The sequence below is a fragment of the Cyprinodon tularosa genome, unplaced genomic scaffold, assembly GCF_016077235.1.
Source record: "Cyprinodon tularosa strain WSP-4 unplaced genomic scaffold, ASM1607723v1 ctg106, whole genome shotgun sequence".
Lineage (NCBI taxonomy): Eukaryota > Metazoa > Chordata > Actinopteri > Cyprinodontiformes > Cyprinodontidae > Cyprinodon > Cyprinodon tularosa.
In genome coordinates this window covers 244,675-261,905 of record NW_024037849.1, presented here as the reverse complement: position 1 = coordinate 261,905, position 17,231 = coordinate 244,675, and the positions used below count along the sequence as shown (strand labels likewise).

General features: G+C 36.6%; 2 protein-coding genes across 8 annotated transcripts in view; both read right to left on the bottom strand.

Moving 5' to 3' along the window:
* crb1 (crumbs cell polarity complex component 1) overlaps positions 1-3,884 on the bottom strand; it is a 30,873-nt gene extending 26,989 nt beyond the window's left edge. For all 4 annotated transcript variants that reach the window (XM_038286332.1, XM_038286357.1, XM_038286340.1 and 1 more), the window contains exons 1-2: positions 3,691-3,884; positions 265-501 (exon numbers count right to left, since the gene is read on the bottom strand). In XM_038286332.1, the coding sequence (XP_038142260.1) occupies positions 265-501; positions 3,691-3,769 (316 nt within the window). In that variant the 5' untranslated portion in view covers positions 3,770-3,884. The remainder of the gene's footprint in view (positions 1-264; positions 502-3,690) is intronic.
* Positions 3,885-5,353: 1,469 nt separating this feature from the next.
* fam163ab (family with sequence similarity 163 member Ab) overlaps positions 5,354-17,231 on the bottom strand; it is a 40,763-nt gene continuing 28,885 nt past the window's right edge. Inside the window, exons 2-5 of one of the 4 annotated variants that reach the window (XM_038286304.1) lie at positions 13,697-13,754; positions 13,569-13,615; positions 10,790-10,904; positions 5,354-8,032 (exon numbers count right to left, since the gene is read on the bottom strand). In XM_038286304.1, the coding sequence (XP_038142232.1) occupies positions 7,634-8,032; positions 10,790-10,882 (492 nt within the window). In that variant the 5' untranslated portion in view covers positions 10,883-10,904; positions 13,569-13,615; positions 13,697-13,754 and the 3' untranslated portion in view covers positions 5,354-7,633. The remainder of the gene's footprint in view (positions 8,033-10,789; positions 10,905-13,568; positions 13,616-13,696; positions 13,755-17,231) is intronic. The other 3 variants (XM_038286313.1, XM_038286297.1, XM_038286321.1) reach the window with 3 other exon arrangements.

The following is a 17,231-nucleotide window of genomic DNA, read 5'->3' as shown; positions in this document are numbered from 1 at the left end:
AGTGTTTGCACCCCTCGGCCACCGTATTATTCTCGTGGGGTAGTCAAGGTAAACAACAAAAGATTTAAATATGAATCCTTTTAGATTATGTCATGTTTTTAAGTAAGTATAAAATATTATAAAAAAAATGTAACCTATTTATGAAACATGGGAGGATAAGAAATAAAAAAATAAAAAAATTTAGTTTCTATTGGAATTCACGTTTAACTGGTTAAACCTCTGCACATTTAGTTTAAAACCAGATTTATAATGTCACCGACTCACCTGTGAATCCATGACGGCACAAACAGAAGAATCGACCCACTCTGTCAACACAGGTGGCTCCGTTTCTGCAGGGCTGTGAAGCACATTCGTTCACGTCTATCTGGCAGTGAGCGCCCTGGAAACCTGGCACGCAGAAGCAGGAGTAGCCGGCCCCACGGTTTTTGCATAGTGCCTGATTTTGGCACGGGTTTGGGGAGCAGGGGTCCACAGTTTGAGGCAGCTTTTCAGGGGACGTTCCTAGAGACATAGAAAACTTAGTTCTTTGAGGAAAAAATCACTTTTCCTAATGTTCTTTAAATAGCAAAATACACACTTTTTTAATGAGTGTGAACATAAACATCGCAAGAACAACCTAAATTGAGCCCCCTACAAATCTAAAGACTTTTTGGATTTACTTGAAACGTCCTTTTATCGCATGTGATAGATGGTGTCCTAAATCATCAAATTATGAATCATCTAATGATCCTGACATCTTAAATGATCTTCTTTAAATTTTCTGTTTTTCCCTGTCAGACTGTTTCTATTTGAATAACCTGATTTTGCTTATTTAGAGTTTCAGAAAGGTTTTTTAAACAATCCTTTCCTGATTTCAAAGTTTAAATATCGGTTAAAGTGTTGAACTGTGAAAGGAAAACGTGTTTTTATATTAGTAGAAACTGCTTTAGATCTACAAAATAGTTTTTCTACCTTTATGGTTTCTTCTGTAAAATAATCGCAATCATTTTGTACCTATTTGATGTCTAAAATAGCAAAACGTGCCTCTGGATCAAAGTATTTCCAGTGTTAAAATGACCCGGGGAAAGTCCAGCCCAATATCCAACCTATGGAAAGACTATCATAATGCTGTTCTCTGATACTCTATTTAATCTGACTGAATCTGAGCTATACTGCAAAGAAAAAATACTGGATGTGCAGCTCTGGTAGAGACAGAGCCAAACTTGCAGCTACTCTTTCTTATGGAGGCCATCAAAGTTAGACAGTTTTAGGCTAAACCTATACAACAAACTCTCAAATGCAAAAACTGGCCAGAAGATAAGTGAAAAAGAAATGAGATCAATTTAAACCAGAGCTCCATCGACAGGTTTTTATGGCTGCTGCTGATTTTTTTGGGTACATTTTTTTAAGCCAATTTTAGTATTACACCCCCCTTTTATGTGATACAAAATCACACGATAATCAATTTGACAAAAGCTTTAATTTAAACAAAAAGAAACTTTTATTGATCAAAGAAAACATTTCCAACGGATAACAAATAGTGAGATCAGCAATGCCTGCACTTCAGGTGCTTTCAAAGCATGATTGCTAAATACACCAATAAATGGGAGAACCCATGAACATGAATGTGAAAACATGACAATGAATCGGTCTAACTCCTGAAATTATCAATAGAACAATCTTGAACCCTTGCATAAAATAATGAAAAAAGTAGAAAAATTGAATATCTGCTAAGAAGATCCTTGTTTTTAAGATGAAAAGCACCTTTTGAAATAAACTTTAAGGAGGTATTAAACATACCTTTCATTCAAGCAATAATTTATTTATAAAAAAATATATATATATTTTAGATTTTATATATTTTATTCTTAAATTGTGTTTAAATAAATAAAAAAAAAAAACGTGTTTGTGTTTAATACTCTATAAGCAGAGGGATGTCATTTGATTGACTAAATTAAACACTAAGGCTGCAGCTTTTACTCCAATGCCTGTAATTTATGGACTATAAAGGGACACAGAGACATAATGGGAATCTTCAGGTCTGGTGAAGTGTAGCTTTTTGTTAGATGGCAATCAGAGTCTAGCACTTCTCTAAGCACCCTCAAAGAAATACATGAATATTTAATGGAGAAAAGAAACACAGAAAAGTGTGCTTTGCACGACTAGTGCAAGAAGAAGCCTATAAGGGCATGAATTGTTGAGATGTTCCAATAACTATAGAAACTAATTATCCTTCAAGAGAGCAATCAGTCTGAGAGACCTTTAAGATGTAGAACAGACAGACTGTAGAACATCTTCTCCATCTCAGACACCAATCATCTGACTTTAATGGAGGTCAATCAGTTTGAAAAACATCCAGCCTGCTCCTCTAGTAGCTGTGATACACGTCTAAAGAGTGTAATTCAAGATATGAAGGGGATTAAAAGCATACACAGCGATGCAGTGACTGTAAGCCTGTAATAGCCTTCATTACATCGGAGATCAGCTGCTGCATTCAGATCAGATAAAATTTACATTTAGTGCATAAGCACAGTAAGCCCTTGTATACACCCGTCATGCATGATGTTTAACTTATTCTTCAGCTGACAGTAGTGATCATCAGTATTCCTCTGAGACAGGGCTCAGTAAAATACAGCCCCTCCCACAGTGTGTAAGAGCTCCTTCATATGTAAATCATTCCTGGGCTCTTTTGTTTGGCCCTATCTAGAGGTCCTCAAATAGCCCATGTGGGAGACCTGATCGCCTCTGTTCTGATACACTTTGCTGCCGTTTGCCTGCCTGTTTCAGCACAGATAAGAAGATGGGTTATTATGAGATTTTTAGGAGGGAAATGGAACTATAAAAGAAAACATTTCTTTTGTTAAATCTCTTCTTGTCCCCTGAGTCTGCTGCCCCCCGACTGTTATATCATCTTTAGCTGCTCAGCTGTAGAAAATGGACAGAGATTATTCAAGCTAATGATCTCACCCTGCAAAAATGTTATTGAATTTACAACCATGAACCAAACCAAATGCATGAAATCAGCCTAAGACAGGAAACTGAATTACATTTCTTACATTGTTATTTAGAAGTTATGACTTTAAAAGGGATTTTAATTGGTTAGGTTTATGCTCCATAGTTAGAAGGGATAAAACCAAATAATCTGAACAAAGTAACAGCCTGTTGGTAGAGTGGTTAACAATATCCCAGTACTGTAGAATATATAAAGCTATTCATTTCTTAAAAGTTGGTGGAAATAAAACTTTAGATTGTGATTATAATTTTAAAGATGTGAAGTTTGATATTTTTGAACTTGAATCATGTTTTATTTTCTCATATTTTTGTACTGTCTTCCCTTTATATCAGGTGTATATTTGACAGGGTTTTTTTCTTCAAAGTCAGGAAATCCAAGTTTAGTTGTATTATCTGCTAGGAGAACTTCTCTTTAATCCCGGTATGAAACTTTATAAATATAAAATGCATCTGTATAATTAGAGCAAACGCAGATCCAAATACTTTAGCAGTGGATAACAACAACAATTTATCCTATTTGTTATATAACTATTTATATATATATATATATATATATATATATATATATATATATATATATATATATATATATATATATATATATATATATATATATATATATATATATATATATATATATATATATATATGCAATGCAAACTAGTTATGATTCAGAGAGCGGGAATTAAAGTCACTTACCATCCAATAGAAAGAGCGAACAGGTAAAAACTATCCAGGGAAAAATGTTAAAACTGCCACGACTTAAATGCATTTTCATTGCGTTGAACCATCCTGTTTGCTGCGGTGAAGTCCAGTCATGAGCGCATCTATCAGCTCCAGATCCACTTGATGCTCACTTCTGCTCTCATGCTGTTGGAGCCCAGCCTCCATCACACAGGATACAATTAAAGACTGAAGGGGCGCGCGGCGAGACACACGCACAAACACAGAGTAACCATGGAGACCGGCCACGTGGAGGGATGAATTCATTTATGGATTCATCCCTCATTTACGGAGGGATGAATTCATTTATGGAGGGCCAACTCTGCCATATTTAAAAATAAATACAGAAATAAATAAATGTTCACTAAAGACACAGCCCTTCCTCATTTGCATAATGAGGAAGAAATGCAGACAGAAATGTAAAAAAAAAAAACAGGCAGGAATAAATAGCGTTGAAGAAATAAATAGGGTAAAATAATATACAAAGGAAGAATAAAACAGACAAAAATATTATAACATGCACATAAATAAATACTTTAAAAAATAAGTAATAAATAAATAAAAATGAAGATTATAACGGACAATAAACAAATATGGTAGTTATTACAAAGGAGAATAAATGAAGAAGCTAATTAAAAGAGATTTATACATTTATGTCTCCCTGTATAATTTAATTTCTACCTACATTTATTTTTTTATTGTATTTTTGGGGGCAATTAATTGTATGCTTTTTTATTTATTGAGCATTTATTTATTTATGTATTTATTATTTAAATATGGCAGGATTGGTCCTATGTTTGGCTTAGAAGACAAAAAATCGGAAGATAAAACCTGATAAAAAGTGCTAATATAAACGCTGTTTTCGCAACACTGGCAGCGTTAAGGCAATAATTATCTAAACAGATATCTTAACTGAAACACAACGCTGTCGTTATGTTTTGAAAAAGTTTGATAGGTGTCTGTGGTCACTGTGTGTAGGAAATGGGTCCATGATGGTGTGCTGCACATTGGCTCTAGTGCTCATTTTTTGTGTTGATGCAGCACAATAGTGAACAGATTATGTCTATCTTATTTGGATTAGTTTAAATGTGTACTGTTTATTCTAAGGTGGTGGTTCTAGATCAAAGGGGCCAGAGTTTCTTTGTTGTTGTTGTTTTTTTTTATGGGGGCATAGAACAAAAGCATAACACAATAATACAAGGCAAGATTGCATTGTTTAATATATTAAACAATGCAATATATTTTTGCCACCACAAAGCCAAACTGATCTAACATTTGGAAACTGTGATCCTATCTAAATATGGCTCTCATTTCTAAATTAATGTTAAAGTAATTGTAAAGACTGAATAGACTATTTACATTTGTAAATCATCTTATTCCATCTGGTTATTGTGTTTCCCGCTTGCATCAAGGGAAAATAAATGTATAAAAATAAATAAATAAAACGTTTATGTTGTGTTTGTTTTCAGTACAGGGGTCATGACAGGGGCCAGAACTAGTTCTACAGGAGTGATGGAATCTGTTAGCCTGTCTAGAGCGCCCATGCTATTGTGATGCAGATTCTATTTGAAACATAGTTAAGTTAAAATTAGAGCCATATGAGAGATACAACCTCATCAATAACCACACAAAGATTTCATTTATAGACTTATAAATATTTATTTGTCAAAAGTGAAACACCATCAAGGTTAAGATGTACAGTTGTCTTTGAAACCATATTTAAAAACATTTTCTCTATTATTTTAAGTATAACAGGTTGAATAAACAGTAAAATAGATAGTTGCTACTGTACGCTACATAAACAAATGAAGAACGTTAAAGCTGTTCAAGATGACAGCCATACGGTATTTTACAGAATTCCACGGATAAGAAATGTTATGGATTATTTCGTTTGGTTTTAGTTAAACACATGAAATCCAGGGAAACCCATCTGAAAAAGACATTTTCATGCTAAGTTCACAAAAAGGATTCACTGTGGTTAGAAAGTGTTTTAAGTTTTTTTCTGACAAATGTAAAAATAATAAATTTCATCTACGCCACTTTTGGAAAGAGATTACAGAGGTTTATATTTGCTAAAGACATGTATGTTTGCTGAACCCTTCTAAATAGATCTTAATGCTTGTTGCTGATTTCACAACTTTCAAGTCATGAAGGTTTATTGCTCCACCACAACAGCCATACTGTACACAGAAGACCAATATCACAGGAAACAGCATTTTAAATGGCCAAAAAGAAGGTAAATAATAATAATTTTGAGTCAAAAAATGTGCAAGGACTTTGTTTTAAAAGAAATTGCACAAGTGTTTACATTTTATATAGTAAACAGATTAGGAGAGAAAGAAAAGTACAGAACTGTAATGTGATAGAAATCCCATGTTTGCTTCACTACCTTTCAAAAGACGTGGGATTGAGAGATTATCTTTAGGTTAATATTAACAAACGTTTTTTGCGTCTTTTTCAGATAAAGTAACTGAGTTGATTGTAAGCATATGTTGGGCTCAGGTTCTGTCATGTTTAGCTACATGTTAAAAAAGAATTAAAACACGTTTTTTTTTCTTTTCTGTAAAAAAAAATAAAAGTTTATTATCGCTACATATTACAGGCCTTTCTCTACCAGAACCAAGGGGTTTTTGTTTGAGACCTTTCCAACACGCATACCTGGTTCTTTCTGGAACCTTCCTGAAGTATATGAAGTTCCTCAAAACCTTCAAGAAGATTACAAAATACTTGACTAGAAAGTTAGCGCAGAACTTGCCAGGTACTTGCTCGGTACTTTCTAAGTTACCTGACTTTTAAAGGGACTGAGACTTTTCCCTAAACTCATTATTTACACTTAGGGACTTACCAGGGTTTATTTAGGAGCTTCTTCTGAAACTTTCTGTTAACTTTGCTAGAACCTGGAATTACCTTTTCAAATATGTTCTGGGTACTTTCATCACAAGATACTTTCATACAACTAACCAAAAGCGTTCAAAAGCATTCATGGAACATGCTGGTTGCATTCACAAAAATCAGAGAGTACTTTTTTGAGGAAATCTAACATCTGGTGAAGTCCAGGAAAGTTCCTGAAAGGTAGTTTCAGCTTCCTTAATGTTACAGAAAAATAATCTCTGACTCTCAGAGAAAGAAAAAAAACTATCTTGGTGTAAGATCTGGGAAAGTAACCATTGAACTTCCAGGATATTACCAGGTAATTACATTTGAGTTGTAATGTCTTAATGCATGAAAAGCAACCTTTTATCTCAGGAAAGGTATAGGTTTGATTAAATAGTACTATTAAAAGGTTCTTTTTATTTTATCTCACTACATGTGTAGCATCTTTACATTTTACAAGTTGTTGACAATATTATTCAGATATATTGTTCTGCATAAAAACTGCTGAAAGGAGACTGGAAATGAAAAGCTAGGGTGTTGACTGAAGAACTTGCATAGAGGATTCCAATCCAGATGTATCCTGCTTTGCAACTAACTCATGCTTGCACAAATCCCTAAACTGTGCTGTTTGTCAGCCACTTAAAAAAAGATAGAAATGTCTGTCTTTTTTTAACTTATGCATAAATCAGATGACACTAAAGTTTGGTAGAAGACACATTTCACAGGAAATTCATACATAATTCTATATAGCCCTCAGTGGATTTAGTCCCATTAACAGTCAGCAGGCTTACTGTTCATATAGTTGCATATCGGTACATTTGTCAGGATCAGTTTTTTTGACAATAATAATCAGGAACTTCTCTGTCCTTATTTATCATTCCCAGCTTTGGCTAGAATAATTCTCAGATAAATCCATCACAACCAAGATTGTCTACAAATGTGTTGCCTCCACAAACTCACTAGCATCTGCATTGAGAGCCAAAATTTACAATAGTGGTTGTGTCTTTTCAGTGGCGCTGGTGTAAAGAAAATAAATATGAGGTGGTCACACCTCGGTGCTGATGGCTCGGGTGTTGGTGTAAAACTCAGGAGGCCGACCTCCCTGGGCTTCCCTCAGCAAGGTGCCTCGGATGGCGGGCAGCGGCATTGCCAATGCCTGGTTCTCATAGTGTGTTGGCATGTAGGTGACGCGCTCCCCTCCATTACGCATAGCGTCAGTGGTACGGATGTAGAAGGGGGACTCGTACGGTGAGCAGGTGGGACAGTAGCGCCGATGTCCCACGGTCGGTTTGGTGGGGTTGAAGGACTTGGTCGGCTCTGGTGGGGACAGAGACAGAGGGGTGCTGATCGGTCCATCCAGTCCAGTGATGCTGCAGGCGTTGCAGGCAAAGTGTTGCTGAGAGAGGGAGCCGCTGTCAGATCCATTCTTCTTACAGCAGTAGTACTATAAACAAAAAAGTTTGTGATGAGTAAGGATAACAATACAGTCATTAAGCTTCACTGTGGTCAAGACTTCTTGATAGTTTATGGAGAAAACTTAATCCTAAAGCATCATGATGGAGATCTTTGCCCATTAACTTACCTTTTTTCACTAAGCATTCAGGTTTTTTCTATGTTAGTGGCAAAACAACAGCACTTGAGAAGTAGAAAACCGAGTCTTATACCAGCAAAGCAAGATGAATGGTAAAAACATCTTGAACCAGAATTTGAACAGGGATTTTGTGACGACTTATTTTATTTCACTTTTTTTCTTATTACTGATATCTACTCAAAAATCTGTGGGGATGTTTGTATTTATTTATCACTGTATATACAGTTCTGACCTATTTTGGATCAGAAAATGAAAAAAGGTAAAACTGTGGCATGTACTTGTCTTTTTTAAACAGGAAAAAAAATCATATCTCTACAATGCCTTCATCCTTTTTATTTCACTCCACTTTTGCACAGTTTGTTACTATCATTTATCCTAGGACATTTATCTGGGTAAGACTTATTTAAAGTAGAGAGCATTTTTTCAGACACAGGATGGATGGATGGATGGATGGATGGATGGATGGATGGATGGATGGATGGATGGATGGATGGATGGATGGATGGATGGATGGATGGATGGATGGATGGATGGATGGATGGATGGATATGCATGCCCAATTATTACAAATCTACAGAATTTGTGCATCAATATTTCTGAAAACCCAAATATACTGCTAATAAAATACAGGGAACACTCAAATAACTACATCTGAACAAATGAAATATTACTAATGAATGTGCTGCTGACAACAAAATCATACAAAAATCATCAATGGAAATCAAATGTATTAACCAATGGAGGCCTGGATTTGTAGTCACACACAATTACAGTGGATAAACACACAGGGATCTCCTCTAAGACTTGGTATAAAGCATCCTTCTACACCTGGACATTCTGTGGTGCAATGTAACACTGGTGGAAAGATTGAAACAGGATGTTGCAGGCAGCAGATCACGCTCCACATTGTCTCCAGACAGTGTCACATCTTTCACATATGCTCAGTGTGAACCGGCCTCAACTGTGAAAAGCACAGGGTGCCAGTGTCGAATTTGCCAATCATAGTGTTTTATATCTGTCAAGACTCTCAGTCATCAAGGTCATGGTAAAGCTTAAAAACTTCAGTTTAAGAAACTGGACATGAAGTTTTTTCACTATATTTGTTGGTGGTGGGAATGGGAGGGAGGATGAGAGAACAGGGACATAACAGGACAACTCTAAAGAACAGTGGTTATTGCAGATGGGCTTTTTAAAAAAAAAAAAACAATAAGAGGCCAACTGAGAGGGAAGGAAGCAGAAGGAACGTCATTCATATGTTGCTGGAGTCTCTAAAAAACTCTGGAGAATTTTTAACCACGCCGGATCCCTTTGCACTTTAAACCTGGCAACATTCTGAGACAAAAAGACCCCAAAGGCAAGACACCAAGAAACAAGGCCAACAATATGGTTTACACTGTTTAGTGCAATGAAAAGTGCACAGACCCGTACATTGGAGAGACCACACAACAGCTAAACAGGCGCATGGCTTAACATACTGTAGGAGGGCCAACTCCTTTAGGATAGGACTCAGCTTTTCATCTACACCTGAAGGCTAAAAGACATTCAACTTCCATATTCTGGCCAAGGAAGAAAGATGGTTAGGAGAGAAGAGTTAAGGAAGCCATCTCTAGAAAGCATTACATACAAAGCACTTTTAGGAGCAATATCCAGATGATTCACCTCTCACCTGCCCTCACCTGACTCACACTCCAATAAGGCGTATGACTCTGACACTCTGACGAGGGCGTTAAGGATCCATCATAACCCCCGAACGACCATTAACAACCCCAAGGTAACCTCCTTGGCCAACCCAGTAGGATTCTTTGTTACATCTACAGTATATTAATCTCAGTTCTCCCCACCACTAGTTAGAACTGTCTAACACTGTGGGACGAGAGGCGAAACGCATTCTAGAGGATTTCACGTTCAGTTGCCTAAGCTGAACTTTTCAAGCCCAATCCTGGTATTCTCTACTCAGAAGTAGTCTGTGATCGCCACCTGCAGAACCGCTCCTTTATTAAGTGTGTCTTGCTTATTGACAATAATTTCCACCTGTTTGCACAACAGCATGTGAATTTAATTGTCAGTCATTGTTACACTTTGATTCACAGAAGTTTGATTTGATTGAAGTTATATTGCGCTGCTTACTTGTTCCCTTTATCTTTTGGAGCAGAATATACACACAAACAGCTTAGGAGGTTTTGCCTTTTATTTGGCTAAATAAAATAATTGATTGATGTAAAAAAATATGACCCAAATTTGAAGTGGATGCCTCACAATGAAAAAAAAAAACTTTAATTATTTTTCTGATTGAATAAGAGATATGCAAATTATTTTATTCAAAAAAGCTTTAAAAGATCTGTTTGTTTAATTGGAATATTTAAATAAGTAACTTTTCAATAATATTTCAATCAATCAAATATGTACAAGTGTAGATACAACATATTAAAAAAAAATGAACACCTCTATAGTTTTATTGAATTGTTTTAACTTCTATTCAGCCTCTGATGTGACTTAAATCCAGGTTGCCTCTAATGTGAAATTATTGTTGCACATGTATAACAGTTCAAAACAGGAGCAATTCATTGATCAATTGTTTTACAGTGTGATTCCCATCTGGCGACATCCTACCTGGAGTCTACAGTAGCAGAGCACGGCTATGATACACAGCAGTATCACTGTGGCCAGTATTCCTCCAGTTATGACAACAGTTCCAGCTGTCATCCGACCAGCTCTCCATCAAACCCTGGACACAAACACAGACATCATCAAAAGGCAAACAGCAAGTATACAATCCTCTGAATAAAATCAAATGTATACAAATGCTTACTCTATATTTGCTGAATATCCTATTAAGTAATGTTTTTTTTTTTTAGATGCATGGAGCCTTTTTCCAAGAAAAGAAGTATTTTTTTATACATAACTTTAATTTTGCTAAAAGATTTTTCTCATATCTTTTAATGTCATACACAGGCTTCCCGCATAATTCTAGCTGCATATTGGACCACCATGGATAATTTGTTGGTATGGGACTTTTTTAAAAAGTCCAGATATTTCAAGGGTTTGAAATGATTTATCCGTTTGAGATTATAAAATGTTAAGTTCATTATAGATTTAAAAAATTAGTATTATTATTTTGTGATATAATCTCATAACCATTCCTTTTTTTTTACCTAAAACCCCACCATTCTGAGCTACTTGGATCAAGTTTATAATCTAAGTAAAACTATCCCTCAGAGGAAAGGAAAATGAGAAAGAATGTTGAAGAAGATTTGAGGAATGATCAAATGTCGACCCTTGCATCAACTGGAAGATGGTTAAATGTTGTTGTTTTTTATCTTAAATGCAAAATGTTTATATATATATATATATATATATATATATATATATATATATATATATATATATATATATATATATATATATATATATATATATATATATATATATATATATATATATATATATACACTATATTGCCAAAAGTATTTGCTCACCCATCCAAATTATTGGAATCAGGTGTTCCAATCACTTCCATGGCCACAGGTGTATAAATTCAAGCACCTAGGCATGCAGACTGTTTTTACAAACATTTGTGAAAGAATGGGTCGCTCTCAGGAGCTCAGTGAATTCCAGCGTGGAACTGTGATAGGATGCCACCTGTGCAACAAATCCAGTCGTGAAATTTCCTCGCTCCTAAATATTCCACAGTCAACTGTCAGCTGTATTATAAGAAAATGGAAGTGTTTGGGAACGACAGCAACTCAGCCACGAAGTGGTAGGCCACGTAAACTGACGGAGCGGGGTCAGCGGATGCTGACGCGCATAGTGCGAAGAGGTCGCCAACTTTCTGCAGAGTCAATCACTACAGACCTCCAAACTTCATGTGGCCTTCAGATTAGCTCAAGAACAGTGCGCAGAGAGCTTCATGGAATGGGTTTCCATGGTCGAGCAGCTGCATCCAAGCCATACATCACCAAGTGCAATGCAAAGCGTCGGATGCGGTGGTGTAAAGCACGCCGCCACTGGACTCTAGAGCAGTGGAGACGCGTTCTCTGGAGTGACGAATCGCGCTTCTCCATCTGGCAATCTGATGGACGGGTCTGGGTTTGGCGGTTGCCAGGAGAACGGTACTTGTCTGACTGCATTGTGCCAAGTGTAAAGTTTGGTGGAGGGGGGATTATGGTGTGGGGTTGTTTTTCAGGAGCTGGGCTTGGCCCCTTAGTTCCAGTGAAAGGAACTCTGAATGCTTCAGCATACCAAGACATTTTGGACAATTCCATGCTCCCAACTTTGTGGGAACAGTTTGGAGCTGGCCCCTTCCTCTTCCAACATGACTGTGCACCAGTGCACAAAGCAAGGTCCATAAAGACATGGATGACAGAGTCTGGTGTGGATGAACTTGACTGGCCTGCACAGAGTCCTGACCTCAACCCGATAGAACACCTTTGGGATGAATTAGAGCGGAGACTGAGAGCCAGGCCTTCTCGTCCAACATCAGTGTGCGACCCCACAAATGCGCTTCTGGAAGAATGGTCAAAAATTCCCATAAACACACTCCTAAACCTTGTGGACAGCCTTCCCAGAAGAGTTGAAGCTGTTCTAGCTGCAAAGGGTGGACCGACGTCATATTGAACCCTATGGATTAGGAACGGGATGTCACTTAAGCTCATATGTGAGTCAAGGCAGGTGAGCAAATACTTTTGGCAATATAGTGTATATATATATATATATATATATATATATATATATATATTTTTATTTTTTTTTTACAATTTTGATATAATTACTGCTCTCAGTGGGTCACACTGTCTTTATACTCCAGTTAACAATTAATCAATTACGCAATTACTCAATCAATAATCGATTAATCATCATTAATCAAATAAATAGTTTCAGCCCTGGTAGTAGGAATATCATGACCGCAGTCTTTTATTTGTGGAACATGCATTTGCACATGGATGGATTAGAAAAACCCATCCAATGTGGATTATCCAGCATGAAAACGATCCTCAAAACAAATCTATATTAGTTTCAGAGTTCAAAGAAGGCTACATTTTAGCGCAGTATTGTAAAAAATTAAACTTGCACATACAGTTCTCATTTTGTCATAGTCAAGTAAGTTTTAGTTGTAAGTCAGGTTGCATTACAGCCTCACAAATACTGTAGCTGCTGTGAAACTGGATATTAACTCAATGTCCAAGATCATACAAGATGTTATATTTTTCTTCTTGCAAACCATCTAAGACCAGATATAAAGTATTTATTTAGTGCTGCATCCTGCAATAAAATATCACATAAGCTAAGCTGATAATGTTCCTTACCATGAAACAATTAAATAAACTTAATTTCCTAAGCAAAATGTGCAGTTTTTAGCGCACTAAAGCAGAATTTGTTAAATAGGACATACCTACTTGTCACTATGTAATACTCACTTTCAGCAAAGTAGCTTAACACCTGAAAGCAGACAGATAGCATATCATGTAAAGTGAGCACCATGAGGTTTGCTTTTAATACTGGGAGAAAAGACACACTTACATCAGGGGCGTGTTTGGAGGGTATTTGCACTGAAATCCAGTCAAAGAAATGAACATATCTGAAGATAGAAAAAAAATTGACCAAATGAGCATCAGATACAGTATGAAGCCATTGAACTAAAGCTACACCAACTGATTTTCTCCACAAGGTGGCAGTAAGAGAACAGAAAAAGGTTCCTCCAGTTGGATAAAGCCATGTTTATTTCAACATTCAACAAAAAGGGAAGATTAAAATTCAAACATTTGCAGAACATGTCTTCAAATTTTTTGAAAAATCCATGTGTTTTGTCTTTGTTTCTCTTCAGTGTGCACTGAAACACTGAAACACACATGGATCACCAGAGGACAGCAGCAGTAAAAGTGATTTAGAAGCGAAGGCTGCAGCTGATTGGAGTTTTTACTGTAGTCTGCAGTCTGAGGCTTGTCCAGGTGAAGTGAAATCTATTACTGCTGATAAAAACACGTCCAAGCAGCTGAGATTGGTGTGCAGGCTGGGAGCGTAATTTGGAGCAGGGGGAGAAAGAAGCAACATAATAAAAAAAAATAGAAAGAAACTTAATGGACAAGCTCACCTACAGCCTTATAAAAGTAATTAGACAGCTCTGCAACAGGAAAAAAGAATGTCTCTCACTGGTCGTCACTTGACTGAACAGATTACTGCTCTAGATTATAGATTATTTTCTTCAAATTGTACTGGCTGATTTACCTGCATGCAATAAAACGATCCTTCTATCTTGACTTTAATGTATTTATGGGATGAAAAAAAAACAGAATGCAAACAGACATGAGAAACAGACTTGATACCTTTTGATCTTCCTAAACTATACTGTATAGCAAAAATTAGCTAATAACATTTTTATATTCTATTCATTTAATTCAGGTGCAATTAAGTCGAAGGGGCCACCTGAGGTGGCTCAGGCATCTATTTCTAGTGCCTCCTGGTCACCTCCCTCAGGAGGTTTTCCAGATATGTCCTACTGGGAAGAGGACTCGTGGAAGGCCGAGGACACACTGGAGGGACTATGTCTCTGAACTGGCCTGGTGTCGCCTCAGGGTCTCCCCAGAGCAGCTGGAGGGTGTGTGTGTGTGTGTGGATCAGGAAGGATGGACATCTCAGGGAGAGGATGGATGGATGGATGGATGGATGGATGGATGGATGGATGGATGGATGGATGGATGGATGGATGGATGGATGGATGGATGGATGGATGGATGGATGGATGGATGGATGGATGGATTTAGGTGTAGTTTTTTGTGAAACTGGTAGTCTCTGTATTCCAAGAGGACCAACAGGATATGTAGCAGAGAGAGATGAGGGAAGACATGCAGCAAAGTTCTCTGGGTCCACATTAGAGCTGACTGAGGTCTCTGCTGCAGCTATTGAACAATTATGGGTCATTATGGGTTACAGCTACTGAAGATACCAAACTCCTTATTTTATACAGAAGCACAAGAAATCTGCAAAACATACAGGCACTCAGTACTTGGTTGGGGCTGATTTGCATAAATCTGTCCATTTTGTGTCTCTTTGCGGTTTGGCTGAGAACAGGGCTAACCGGAAAGAAACAATCGGTTCTGCAGAGAGGATTATTTGTGTTTAAAATGTTTGTACACTGACAACAGAATTGCACCAAAATCGAACTGATTGTACATACATACATCTTGCCAATAAACCCAGTTTGGATTCTAATTTTCAGGAAGAATGTGCTGTTGCATGGGGGAAATACACGTGTGACTCGTCAGACATCAGGTGACTTTAACAGCCTTTAGTTTGTCCGCATTGTCAGGTTCAGTCGTCGTTACAGGAAATTAGTCCTCAGTTTGTGCTCAGTTCTTAGATCTTATGCAGAGAAAATAAGGGAAAAAAGTGAAAGCAGTTTGGAAATAATAACAGTATTTTTCTTTTTCATATCAGATGTGTTCTTTCTGCTTATTATAAAAACTGCATAAACAAAATCATCCTGAATTTAAAAAATATCACTGTCAAAAGAACCATTAAGATGAAGACTGTGATGCATATTTTAATAGATTTAAAAACAGATTAGTAAAGACTTGAAATCTCCAACAAGACCAAATAAAAAATAGCCTCTTGAATTTATTAAACCATATAATCAAAATGACAAATATGAAAAAAAGTAAAGTCTAATGTATTATTTTTTCTTCAGCATGCTGCCACTATTCGATATTTAATATCTAACAAACAGTGAAGAACTACCAATTAGTCTAACCTTTGCTTTTTCCTCTGTTTACTACAGATTATGAACAAAAACAACCAATTTACCCCTTTTTAAGTCTGCAGCATTTACAGATAAGGTAGTTTCTGTAATTCTGTAAATTTGCCTAACATGAACAAAAAAAGATATTCTGGTCTAAAGGATACCAAACTTTAAAAAAGTTTGCAGCTGTGAAACTGTTGTGAGCTTTTGATATTTTCTTTTTCTAATCAAGAGATAAAAACATGATCACAGCCAACAAAGAGAAAAGACAAATATCCCTCCCTCAATGCAATACAAACTTCTCTACACAATCCTGCCAGAGAGGAAACCTTCCTTTCTTCTAGTTACTACACAGCATCAGCTTTTCTGCCACCATACTTTACTCCAGTTCCTGAAATCTCAGCCTCATTCCACTGAACTATTTTTTTTTAACAATTACTGTCAGCATTGAGACTTGTGTGGTGAGTCATCCAATCACATTTGTTTTCATCCTTGCTTCCCTGTGACCATGATGCTCTGCAAGCAAACCTGCTGGTCAGATAAATCTCCGTTTGCTTCACTTGACAACCTATCTGCATCAGCACAGGCTTTACAAAAAAAGAGCAAATCCAGGCAAAATGAAAGCTGGATGACTGACTGCAGATCAGACATACTAAAGACATACTGAATCCCAAAATGCACCATTAAAATATTTAAAAAAACATTAAAGAATAATTCAGCCTTTGGTAAAATGCAACATACAGCCCAAAGTCATCTTCATCTTCTTTAATAGCAGAAAAGTAAAAGCAATGTTAGATCAAGTGAACTTCATTTAGGCACGAGCTCTTTATTTGCAAAATCTGCAGCTCAGTATATATATGACTCAAATTTATAAAACATTTTCTTTATCTGCAGCAGTCAGAAATATGCTATAAGACTCTATGTAAGTCTATCCAATCATAAAAATGTAATACCTTATTGAATGTTGTTAAAATGAAGTGGGTTTCCATGAAATGGATAAGGAACGTGTCTCTAAATCGCACGATGTAACAAATGAGAGTATTACCCTGTTTTCGGTTCAGCACATTTAACACCAGATTGGATTTAGACAAGTCATTATTTTTCTTAAAACATGCATCTGCGACATTTTAGCTGCAGGCAACAGTTTGTCACGGTAATATTAATCTCTCAAAATGATGGAGCTGTAGGTCTGGATAGGTGTAAGAAATGCTGATGGCTTAGGGCCAGAATTGTAGAGCTTTCACTTATTGGTAATCCTGGTAAAAATGAAGAAAAAAACCTTAAACATGTTATTTACTTAAGTTTCGCAATCTCACTGCG